Raw genomic sequence first — 12,387 nt, forward strand, 5'->3', positions numbered from 1 at the left:
CTTATCCTAACTTAGACTGTACTCTCCATTTCACCATATGTCTCCCACCTTGAAATCTTGAAAATATCTTCCTCAAAACACCTTTACATCAGGTGGAATAAATTCTTCACTGATCTTAAAAGAATGAGTTGAGGGGCCAACACTGTGGCATAGCAGGTAAAGCCACAGCTTGCAGCTCCGGCATCCAATATGGGCACGGGTTTGTGTCCCAACTACTCCACTTCCGATCCAGCTCCCTGCTAATGCGCCTGGGAAAGCAGTGGAAGATGGTCCAAGTGCTTGGACCCCTGCACCCACTTGGACCCCTGCACCCACTTGGTAGACCTGGAAGAAGCTCCTGGCTTTGGATCAACCCAGCTCTGGCCATTTCTGCCATTTGGGGAGTGAACCAGCAGATGGAGCATATCTCTCTCTCACTCTCTCATTTTGCCTTTCAAATAAATAAATAAATAAATGAATCTTTAAAAAATTGATTGAGTTGATAATCCAAACTGGCTGCCCTTATTTATCAGCTATCCTTAAGGTTCTTAGGAAAAACAAAACAGAAATTCGCATCCAGTCTGAAAACTTGATAAGACTAAAAGATGTGCAAAACTAAAGTGAAAATTTAACAATAAGCATTTCTATTAATAAATTAATCAAAAGCTAATAAAGGGACCAACGCTGTGGCCCCAGCTCCAGCCATTGCTGCCAGCAGATGGAAGACCTCTCTCTCTTTCTGTGTGTGTCTCTACCTCTCTTTGTAACTCTTTCAAATAAATAAAAAATAAATCTTTAAAAAAAGAAGGCTAATAAAATAAGTTGCCCAAATAAAATCCTTAAGCTTAGGAAACAAAAATGAAGGGTAGGCATTTGGCATAGCCATTAATATCCTACTTGGAACATGTATATCTCACACTGGAGTGCATGGGTTCAAGTCCTAGCTCTGTGTCCAATCCAGGCTTCCTGATGATGTGCACCCTGGGAGGCAGCAGGTGACAGCTCAAGTAGTGGGTCCCTGCCACCCAAGTGGGAGACCCAGATTGAGTTCTGGGCTCTTGGATTCAGTCTGGGCCATCCCCAGCTGTTTCAGGCATTGGGGAAGCAAACAAGTGGATGAATGTCTCTCTCTATGCTTTAAAAAAAAAAAGATAATGAGAGAAAACATAAAGTCTTTAAAAAGCTAATAAAAACTGCCAGTTGAGGGCCAGCATTGTGGTTCCAGTCGAAGGCTTCCAATCCAGCTTCCTGTTAATGCATCTGGGATGGCAGTAGAAGACGACAGAAGTACTTGGCCTCTGCTATCCATGTGGGAGACCCAAATGGAGTTCCTGGCTGTTGCAGTTATTTCAAGAGTAAACCAGCAGACAGAAGATCAATCTCTCTGTCATTCTGTCTCTCCTCTCTCTCTCTCTCTGCCTTTCAACTAAAGAATAAGAAATCCTTAGTTCATAAAAAGGTGAAGCAAGCACATTCCATGCTACTCCTCCCACAAATTACCAAAGGAAAACAAAAATACTGCACAAAATTTATGATGCAAATAACAGAGAATTATGAAAGGTAAGAAACACAGACTGGTTAGGAACACTGATACCCAGGAGTGACCCAAAGATGAATTCTCTAGGTTTTGTTTTTACTTTTTCATCTTCTTACAAATCTGGTCTGAGATTCTCAAGTGGCCTACAATCCAGACATGCCCACAGACAGGCAAGAGACGCCATAAGAAAACGTGCTTTTTCTAGCCAAAGTGTTGGGAAAAGAGTGACCAAGCTGGACACCACACTTGCACACTTGAAGCAAACACTATGAAAAAAACTTAAGAGAGCCCTCTGCTCCTCCTTCCCAGGAGCTGTGACCTGGAGATTGAGTGGCACCCTCGCCCCTTCCCAGGGGATGTGGACCAGCCAACCCACATTCCTGCCTCCTCAGCAGGAGCTGCAGCTGCAGAGCTCCACACAGGTGGAAGCCTGTCTATCACTGCAGGGGGCAGTACTGCTCCTCCCACCCACCGGTGCAGCTGCTGCGACTGGGGGAGGAGCCTCAGCTTTCATCCTCAGCCTACAACAACAAGGAAGCATACAAGAACAGAGATTGACAAATACATGAACACAGCTTCAGGGACCTGTGTGCGGAACAACAGCAAAATATCGAATATTCATTACTATTCATTAGACCAACCAGAAGAGGAAAAAAGTATGGAGTTGAAAATATTTGTTAAAAAATGTCTAAGTATCATCCAAACTGAGTGACCTGTAGCTTCAACAAGCTGTATGATCCTTAACAGGATTAAATCCAAAGATACCCACACCAGACATATCATAATAAAATTTCTGAAAACAAAGAAAAGCTTATAGAAGTAGGCACACAAAAAAAGGAGAGTTACTACCAGGGACAGCAAGACCAAAAACAATAGATCTTGCATCAGAAACCACAGAACCAGAAAGAAATAGCAGTTTTCAAATGCTCAAAGAAAAAATCCTGTCAATCCCAAATTCTATGTCCCAATAAATGATCTTCAGGAAATGAAAGCAAAACAAAGACATTCTCAGATGAAAAAGAACCATAAGAAATTAGGGTCAGCAGATCTGCAATAAAAGAATGACAAGAGAATGATTCAAAAGGAAAAGGAAATGACAGAAGGGATACCGGGAACATAAGAATAATGTTCACGTATTTTTAAAAGTATTTAATATTTTATACTTGAAATGAAAAATTGTAACTTTTTCGAATGTGGTTTTCTATGTGTAGAAAAGTAATAATTAAGACAGCTTAATCACAGGGTAGCAGCCAGCAACGTAGCTCACTGGGTTAAGATGGAAGCTCTGCGCTGGCATTCATATGAGCACAGGTTCAAGTCCTGGCTGCTCTACTTCCAATCCAGTTTTCTGCTAATGCTCCTGGGAAAGTAGTGGAAGATGGCCTGAGTGCTTGGGGCCCTGCCACCAACATGGGACATCCAGTTGTAGCATGGCCCAGCCCTGGCTGATGAAGCCATTTGAGGAGTGAACCAACAACCAGCAAATGGAAAAATTCTCTCTAACTCTGCCTTTCAAATAAATCTTTCATTACAAAATAAATATGTAAATCATAGAGTAAAGTGATCTATAATGTGTCATGCTGATAAGAATAGGCAGTGGTAAGTCACAGACATATACATGCATATACATTGTAAACTCTAGAAAATAACAAAATGTTTAGGGAATCCACAGAAAAAGGAACCAGAGGATGAAAGAACAGGGACAAGAGAAAACAAGTTCTAAGTGGTGGATTTAATGCAGCAAGACACTAATTGTATTAAATGTAAATGGCTTAACACAACAATTAAACAGAGATTGGCAAAAAGGATTTTAAAAATACAATTCAATTATATGCTGACTACAAGAAATTCAAATAAAATATAAAGATGCAGATAGGTTAAAAGTATGGAAAAAAAAGATGCATCATGTGAACACTAATAAAAAGAAAGCCGGAGGCCGGCGCCGCGGCTCACTAGGCTAATCCTCCACCTAGCAGCGCCGGCACACCGGGTTCTAGTCCCAGTTGGGGCGCTGGATTCTGTCCTGGTTGCCCCTCTTCCAGGCCAGCTCTCTGCTGTGGCCTGGGAGTGCAGTGGAGGATGGCCAAGTGCTTGGGCCCTGCACCCCATGGGAGACCAGGAGAAGCACCTGGCTCCTGCCTTCGGATCAGCGCGGTGTGCCGGCCGCAGCGCGCTGGCCGCGGCGGCCATTGGAGGGTGAACCAACGGCAAAAGGAAGACCTTTCTCTCTGTCTCTCTCTCTCACTGTCCACTCTGCCTGTCAAAAAATAAATAAAGCCGGAATGGCTATTAAGTGGACTTCCAAAGACAATAACCAGGGACAAAGAGAGACTTTAGTTAAACACAAAGGGCCAAACTACCAAGAAATCATATAAATACTAAATGTGTATGTACCAAACAACAGAATTATAAAGTAAGCAACTGAAGGCTTCTACAAAAATGCTACTAGAATTAAAAGTTAGTTTATGAAAGTTGCAGGATAAAACTGAATACAAAAAAATCAATTATATTTCTATATATCAGCAAGAACACTTGGGGGGACGGCACTGTAGCACAGCGGGTTAAGCCGCCACCCGCAGCACTGGCATCCTATATGTGTGTCAGCTTGAGTCCAGGTTGTTCCACTTCCAATCCAGCTCCCTGATAATGGCCTGGGAAAAGCAGCAGCAGATGGCCCCAATTACTGGACTCCTGCCACCCACGTTAGAGACCCAGAAGAAGCTCCTGGCTGCGGCTTCAGCCCTGGCCACTGAGGCCATTTGGGGAGTGAACCAGCAAATGGAAGATCTGTTTTTCTCTTTTTCTCTCTCTGTAACTCTTTCAAATATTTTTTTTTTAAAAAGTGCATTTGGAAATTAAAATTTTAAAAAGAGTAACACTTAAATAGCATGAAAAACTGTGAAATATTTAGAGATAAAATTGAGAAAAGATATATTAGACCTAGCATAAATATTGATGGATTTATCCTGTTTATGGATCAAAAAACTAAATATTATAAAGATGACAATCATCCTCCCAATTTACCTACAGATTTAATCCAATCCCTATCAAAATCCCAACAGCCATGACAAGATGGAATAGAAAGATATCACACTTTTCCAAACCACAGCCAAAGGTCCTAGCTATTCTATATAAAACAATCATACGATTCTGCAGGACACAGAGAACACAGACCACCTATACCTCAGGATCCAAAAAGTGACATGAAAATGAATTCCCTGGGCTTTTATGACCTGGGTACAAGAGAAACTGACAACCCAGAGACACCATAGCAGCAGACAAAAAGAAAACAAAGGCCCAAGAAATCCTGCTTCCCAAAAAACTAGGAAAAGAATAACCTATCGATAGAAAACTTTTATACAATATCAGCTGACTCCAAACACCATGTAAAAAACTGCCCCGCATTTCCTAGTCCCCTTAGTAGAAGCCAAGGGGGGAGCCCAGGCATTCACCCTCAGCAAGGCATCAATTTGAGGGTTTAGAAGACAAACAGTACTACAGATCTGCAAGAATGTAAAGTATTCAGAACTCTCACACACTGCTGGAGGCAAACAGTAGGGGGAGAAGCTGTAAATTAATACAACTTACCCTCTGAAAAACAACCTGGTACCCCAGGCCAACTTAAATATGCATATTCTCTGGCCGGCGCTGTGGCTCACTTGGCTAATCCTCCGCCTGCAGCACCCACACCCCGGGTTCTAGTCCCGGTTGGGGTGCCAGGTATTAGTCCCGGTTGCTCCTCTTCCAGTCCAGCTCTTTGCTATGGCCTGGGAGGGCAGTGGAGGATGGCCCAAGTGCTTGGGCCCCTGCACCCGCATGGGAGACCAAGAGGAAGCATCTGGCTCCTGGCTTCGGATTGGCACAGCGCCGGCCATAGCGGCCATTAGGGGAGTGAACCAACGGAAGGAAGACCTTTCTCTCTGTCTCTCTGTCTATAACTCTCTCTCTCTCTCTGTCTCTCTCTCTCTCACTAACTCTGCCTGGCAAAAAAATAAAAAAATACATGCATATTCTCTAAACACTAGGAGACATAGATAAAGATTTGTTTAAGGGGACTATTTAACAGAGGAATCAAAAACAATACAAACCCTAGTGATTATAAAATAAAAATTTTGGTGTAACAAAACAATACTGCATACCAGTGAGTGAGTAAACAGCAGCTATACATCAACAGGCAAATCTAAAGGAATATATGCAAGTATAATATTAAAAAAATAAGAAGTTGGAAAGAGCACGTGGTATGATCTCCTTTATATAAAGATTCATGAGCAAGAAAAGTAAAACTCATTCTTCAGTGACATGTATTTGCAAAAACTAATAATGAAAATAAGTTAGTGATTTATTCCAAGAGTCAGGATGAGGGATGCAGCAGGAATAGGGATGCAGCCAGCCAAAGACACTAGTGACATTTTACTTCTTTTATTTACTTACTTATTTATTTTTAAGGTTTATTTTGAAAGTCAGAGTTAGAAAGAGTGAGACACAGCCAGTGCTGGCCAGGCTGAGGCCAGGAGCTACATCTGAGTCTCCCACGTAGGTAGCAGGGACCCAAACACTTGGGCAGACTTCTGCTGCTTTTCCCAGGCCATTAGCAGGGAGCTGATAGGACATGAAGCAGCCAGGACACAATCCCATAGGGGATGTCAACATCATAGGCTTTACCTTCAAGGCTACAATGCTGGCTCCAACATTCTACTTTTTTTTTTTTTTTTTCAAGATTTATTTATTTAGTTGAGAGGTAGAGTTACAGAGAGAGAGGGAGAGACATAGAGAAAGGTCCCATCTGCTAGTTCACCCCTCAGTTGGCCGCAATGGCCAGAAATGTGCTGATTGGAAGCCAGGAGCCAGGAGCTTCTTCCAGGTCTCCCATGCAGGTGTAGGGTCTCAAGGACTTGGGCCGTCTTCTACTGCTTTCCCAGGTCACAGCAGAGAGCTGGATCAGAAGACTCAATTGTATAAAAACAATCTACTTTTACTCATGAAAGGATTCTCATCTGTGCCAGCTAGTGCCAAAGCATTTAACGGCAATGAGTGCTAACATTCCAAATTAGGACTAGTCTAAACTGAGAACTTCATCTCCAACTCTTAACAAAAATCTTCTGGCAAACTGTATAGACAGGAGGTAACAAAATTTAACATCACATTAAAGTAACATTAAAAAATCATAATGGGGCAGTGCTACTAAAGGCATAACTACTTATTCCTTACCCGAACCACTCCTGTATACAGCACCAAGTTTCCACTGCCTTCCAAGACCAGCATGGTATCTATCTTCTAAAAAAAGAAAAAACTTTTATCTTTCAATCCGAAAAATTTAACAGATTTTTCAGCAGAAAAATCTGATGATGAACAATTTTATAGTTTTCAGACATGTGCCTGTATTTACCTCCACTGGTGCTGCATCTTTTGCATGTATATTGGTGACAGAGCCAAAGATGAGCTGGGTTTTATCATTACTCTCTTGGAACTTCACACAGCTAAATAATAAAATAAAAATAAATAAACTACTGATATATGCAACAATCTGTATGAGTCCTAGGAGTATTATGCTTACTGGAGAAAGATAATCTCAAAAGGCTAAGTACTTTTTTATTACATTTACATACATTCTCAAATGGAAAACTCAAGAGAATAGGTTAGTGTTGTTAGGGTGAGAGATGCAGGGGGCTATGGTGTGTGTGACTATAAAGGGGCAGAATAAAGGATATCTTTAAGGAGTTATTTTGGTTCTTGTGGTGTTTACACAAATCTACACATGAAAAAGAGTCACGTAAAACCATATACACAAGTGGGTACATATAAAATAGATGGAAACTGACAAAAGGTACATGGGTCACAGTGATGTCAATTCTCTGGTTTTAATAATGTATTGTAGTTACATAAGATGGTACCTCTTGGTGAAAAAGGTCCAGGATACACAAGACATCTCTATTATTTTGAAATTTCCTGTTATCTACATAATTATTTTAAGTAAAAAGGTACATATAGGTGTCGCTCCCCCTCTTCGTGGAGGAACGACACAGGACCCTGCGCTGTTCTTTTGTCTGCTCGGCCCTCCCCGGGTTTGCTGCTGGTTCTTCCCGGGTTGGCTACTATCCCTTCCACCTCCGTGGAAGGGCAGTTCCCCCTGGCCACATTCCCCACTTCCGCAGGGGAGCGGCACACCGCCGGCCGGCCCTTCTCGGGGGCTGCACAGGTGTTCCCCTTAGATGTTCCCCATAGATGTTCCCGGTGCATGCCGTCTCTCTCCTCCTTTATAGTCCTCCTCCGCCAATCCTCACTCGGCTGCCCACACGCCGAGTACGCTGCTCTCCTCCAATCAGGAGCAAGTCCTACAGTTTATTAGTTGAACTGGAGGCAGCTGTGCGGAAGCTGTTTACTTCTCTCCCAACGCCACATTGTGGGAGAGCAGATGCATAGAATAAGTCTTAATTCGAGTAACTTAGTCTAGTCCGGATTGCTCCCCACATATAGGGACAAAATATCTAAAGACATTTCACCTGAGAAGACAAATGAATCATTACAAGGGAAGACAGCCAATATCAGAAGGTATTATGGATATGCAAATCAAACCCACAAGAATGACAATACCTAGTATTCTAGGATAAAGAGGAATGAACATATGCTGCTTGTGGGAACGTAAAATGGCACAGCTTATTAAAGAAGTATTCTTTTGGCCGGCACCGCAGCTCAACAGGCTAATCCTCTGCGTTGCGGCGCCGGCACACCGGGTTCTAGTCCCGGACGGGGTGCCGGATTCTGTCCCGGTTGCCCCTCTTCCAGGCCAGCTCTCTGCTGTGGCCCGGGAGTGCAGTGGAGGATGGCCCAAGTGCTTGTGCCCTGCACCCCATGGGAGACCAGGAGAAGCACCTGGCTCCTGCCTTTGGATCAGCGCAGTGCGCCAGCCATAGCAGCCATTGGAGGGTGAACCAACAGCAAAGGAAGACCTTTCTCTCTGTCTCTCTCACTGTCCACTCTGCCTGTCAAAAAAAAAAAAAAAAAAAAGTATTCTTTTAAAAAAAAAGTTTAACAGATGTATTCATACATGTTACAACACGGGGGATCCTAACAAACATCAGGTTAAAAGAAAAGAGCTGAACACAAAAAAAACTATATAATGTCAGTTGATATGTACTCAGTGTCCAGAAAATATTTATGTATAAAGGCAGAAAGTCTACAGAATGGTTGTTTGAGGCTGGAAATCACAAATGGGCACAAGAGAATCTTTTTATGGTGACAGAAATGGTTTTAAACTGGATTGTAGTGATGGCTGAGTAAATGTAAATTTACTAAAGATTTTTTGGCTGTACACTTAAAACATGTCAACTTGATGAAATGTACCCTCTACTCAGAAAGCTCTTAATCAAAGAAAAAAAGAAAGAAAGAGAAGAACAACCTAAATTATTTACAACAGAAACAATGGGAAATATATGTACTTACCGTAACTGGAGCTGAGACTCTACTAAAAAGCACAAGAACTTTTGTCCACACAGATCAGTTGTAATAAACACTTTTGAGGCTTGTGAACTTTTCTCCCTGTGCAAGACACAGTAATAAAGTAATTGTCAGTATTGGTCCAAAACTACCATGATCGTTAAGTCTGACATCTTCTGCAAGAAATCTAAAAACTACTTGGATCAAACAATGGCTTTGAAGACACAAAAACACAAGACTTAAACTTCATGATCTCTAAGATACCTTTTAGTTTAATTCTAAGCCCATTACACACAGTTTTTGGGAAAACTCACAATGAATGTAATAATCATCACTAGTGGACTTTTTAATTCCATACTATGCAAGTCACCTACCTACAAAGTAACGCAGACTTGAAATTCAGGGTCAGATTTTTTTATAGCCTGCCCTATCCTTTCTGCCCTCTCTCCTGCTCAGGATCAGTCCCCACTTCACATCTCTTTCCTAAGCCAGATCTCTAATCCCCATACCTTTCTTTCTTTAAAGTAGTACGGAAGATTACAATTCTTTGAGATACAGACCTGTAATACATTCAACTTACTAATGAGGCGTTCAAAGAAGGATGATTATTAAATGTAGGAAATTTGGGGTCAGTGTTGTGGCAAAGCAGATAAAAGTCACCACCTGCGATGCCCAGCACCATGGAAGGGTGCCAGTTCATATCCCATTTCTACTTCTGATCCAGCTGCCTGCTAGTGGCCTGGAAAAGCAGTGAAAGATGGTCCAAGTGTTTAGGTCCCCGCCACCCACAGATGAAACTCCTGGCTCCTGGCGTTGGCCTGGTCTAGCCCAGGCCATTGTAGCCATTTAGGGAATGAAACTGTGGATGGAAGATCTCTCTCTCTCTCACTCTGTCTCTCCTCTGTAACTCTGACTTTCAAATAAATAAATCTTTAAAACAAAACAAAGAAAAGGTGGGAAAATTCTATTTTATATATGAAGAGGAAAAAAACAGAGAACTTACTCAACACTATTCACATATTTACTTCCCTGAGCCTTCCTAAGCCCCTCTAGCACCTGCTAAGATGATGCATTTCCCTTTTATTTCACAGAGAAAACAAGGCTGCAAGGTATGAATGCAAACTCCTACCCTATGTATCTGATCAACTATCACTTCTCTCTCCCCAAGGCTAATCTCTCCCCTCGGGCTCCTTTCTGGTTCTTTGTTCCACCAATCATTTCTTCTTCCCTGTAATTTCAATGCTTTCCCTGCTAAGTCCCTGTTACCCACTCTCTCATATTAATGAAAGTACTGACATATGAAGTTAGACTAAGGTGATATAAAGTACTCACTAATGTGGCTGGATATAAAAAATGATACTGTTGTTCTATAAGTAAATATTCTTTTATTTATTTATTTATTGGCAGGCAGAGTGGACAGTGAGAGAGAGTCAGAGAAAAAGGTCTTCCTTTTGCCGTTGGTTCACCCTCCAATGGCTGCCGTGGCCGGCGCACCGCGCTGATCCAAAGACAGGAGCCAGGTGCTTCCCTTGGTCTCCCATGAGGGTGCAGGGCCCAAGGACCTGGGCCATCCTCCACTGCACTCCCGGGCCACAGCAGAGAGCTGGCCTGGAAGAGGGGCAACCGGGACAGAATCTAGCGCCCCGACCAGGGCTAGAACCCAAGGTGCCGGCGCCGCAGGCAGAGGATTAGCCTATTGAGCCACGGCGCCAGCCTATTTATTTATTTTTATCTATTTGAGACACAGAAAGAGACAAAGACAGGCAAGGAGCTCTCATCCACTGGTTCACTCCTCAAATGACTGCAGTGACCCAGGCCAGGCCAGGCCAGACAAAAGCTGGGAGCTGAGAACTCAATCCAGGCCTCCCACATGGGAGATAGGAACTACCTGAACTACTTGAACCAAGTGTGCACTAGCAGAAAGCTGGACTACGGAGCAGACAGGACTCAAATCAGACACTCCAATATGGAATGCAGGTGTCCCAGACAGCACCTTATCACTTATGCCAAATGCCTGTACCTGTTCTTACTTTTTAGATACACATACAAGGTACTTAGGGGTAAAATATCATAAAGATTAATTATTAGTAATATATTACAGCAAAACAAACTCTTTTTGACCCAGAGATGCCCTCTCAGCTGGTTTTATATCCTCAACCCCATTTAAAGGCAGACTCCTTTCAACAGTCCATGCGAGAGGGGGTCCCAAGATGGCGGTACATCAACAGGACAATCCAGGTCACATGAAAGCCAGGCCCCAGTAGGTGGGGCTCCACCATGTACCAGAGCTCATACCTGCCTCCACCATGACTGAGAAGCAAGCTGGGCTCCAGCAGGGCAGGCTCCGTGCTTCTACTTGCAATGCACAGACACATAGCAGCTCATAACAGAGGGACACCTCACAAGAAAATCTCTACAGATTAGGGATGCAGTTTGTTAAGCAAGGCGATGTAATCCTAACACACCAGAGACTAACATCAGGGCGTCCCACAACTGTGAGGACACAGGCAGGTTACATAACAGAAGTGAACAACCTCCTCTAACCAAAGAACCAGAGGAAAGATACAAAGCCCTGTGGGGGCCTTACATTGGCTACCTCCTCCACCCTGGAATACTGAACAGAGCACCCAGGCCACATTCAGCACACACCTCTTGGAACTCACTAAAAGTACAGACATTCCACTAAATCACAAAGACACAAAGAGAAAAGCAACAAGGCAAAAAAAAAGAAAAGAAAAGAAAAAATACACAAATGCTGAAAAACAAAGGAAACACACAGACTGAAATTGAAAGGATGGAAAAGATAATCCACGCTAACAGAAACTAAAAAAAGAGCTGGTGTAGCCATCCTAATAACAGACAAAATAGACTTTAACACAAAAACTACTAAAATAGACAAAGAAGGACAATATATAATGATTAAGGATCAATTCAACACAAAGATGTGACTATCAAAAATGTATAGGCACCTAATTACAGGGCACCTGGCTATCTAAAAGAAATGTCAATGGATTTAAAGGGAGATACAGACTCAAATACAATAGTAATGGAGGACTTCAATACCCCACTTTGAGCAATGGAAAGATCAACCATACAGAAAATCAACAAGGAAATAGCAGAGTTGACACTACAGACCTAGCAGATATCTACAGAGCCTTCTACCCTACTGGCACAAAGTACACATTTTTCTCACCAGTGCATGGCACTTTCTCTAGGATTGGTCACATGCTAGCCCATAAAGCAAATCTCAGCAAATTCAAAAACATAGAAATCATACCATGCATCTTTTCATGTCCTACATGAAGGATCTCTGTGAGACCCCAGTGGAAAGAAGGGGCCATCAAAGGATGTACTTTTCTCTGAAGGAAGGAGAGAACTTCTACTTTGCTTAAGGTCTTATCTAAATACAGAGTTTGTGGACTCAAAAGGCTTCCCAT

At 42.6% G+C, this 12,387-nt stretch overlaps 1 protein-coding gene across 2 annotated transcripts in view; it reads right to left on the bottom strand.

Moving 5' to 3' along the window:
* ANAPC1 (anaphase promoting complex subunit 1) overlaps nt 1-12,387 on the bottom strand; it is a 99,094-nt gene that overhangs the window by 72,968 nt on the left and 13,739 nt on the right. For both annotated transcript variants that reach the window (XM_002709586.5, XM_089326104.1), the window contains exons 11-13: nt 8,957-9,052; nt 6,903-6,993; nt 6,725-6,790 (exon numbers count right to left, since the gene is read on the bottom strand). In XM_002709586.5, the coding sequence (XP_002709632.1) occupies nt 6,725-6,790; nt 6,903-6,993; nt 8,957-9,052 (253 nt within the window). The remainder of the gene's footprint in view (nt 1-6,724; nt 6,791-6,902; nt 6,994-8,956; nt 9,053-12,387) is intronic.

The sequence above is a fragment of the Oryctolagus cuniculus genome, chromosome 2, assembly GCF_051225735.1.
Source record: "Oryctolagus cuniculus isolate XC-2025 breed Fujian yellow rabbit chromosome 2, ASM5122573v1, whole genome shotgun sequence".
Classification (NCBI taxonomy): domain Eukaryota; kingdom Metazoa; phylum Chordata; class Mammalia; order Lagomorpha; family Leporidae; genus Oryctolagus; species Oryctolagus cuniculus.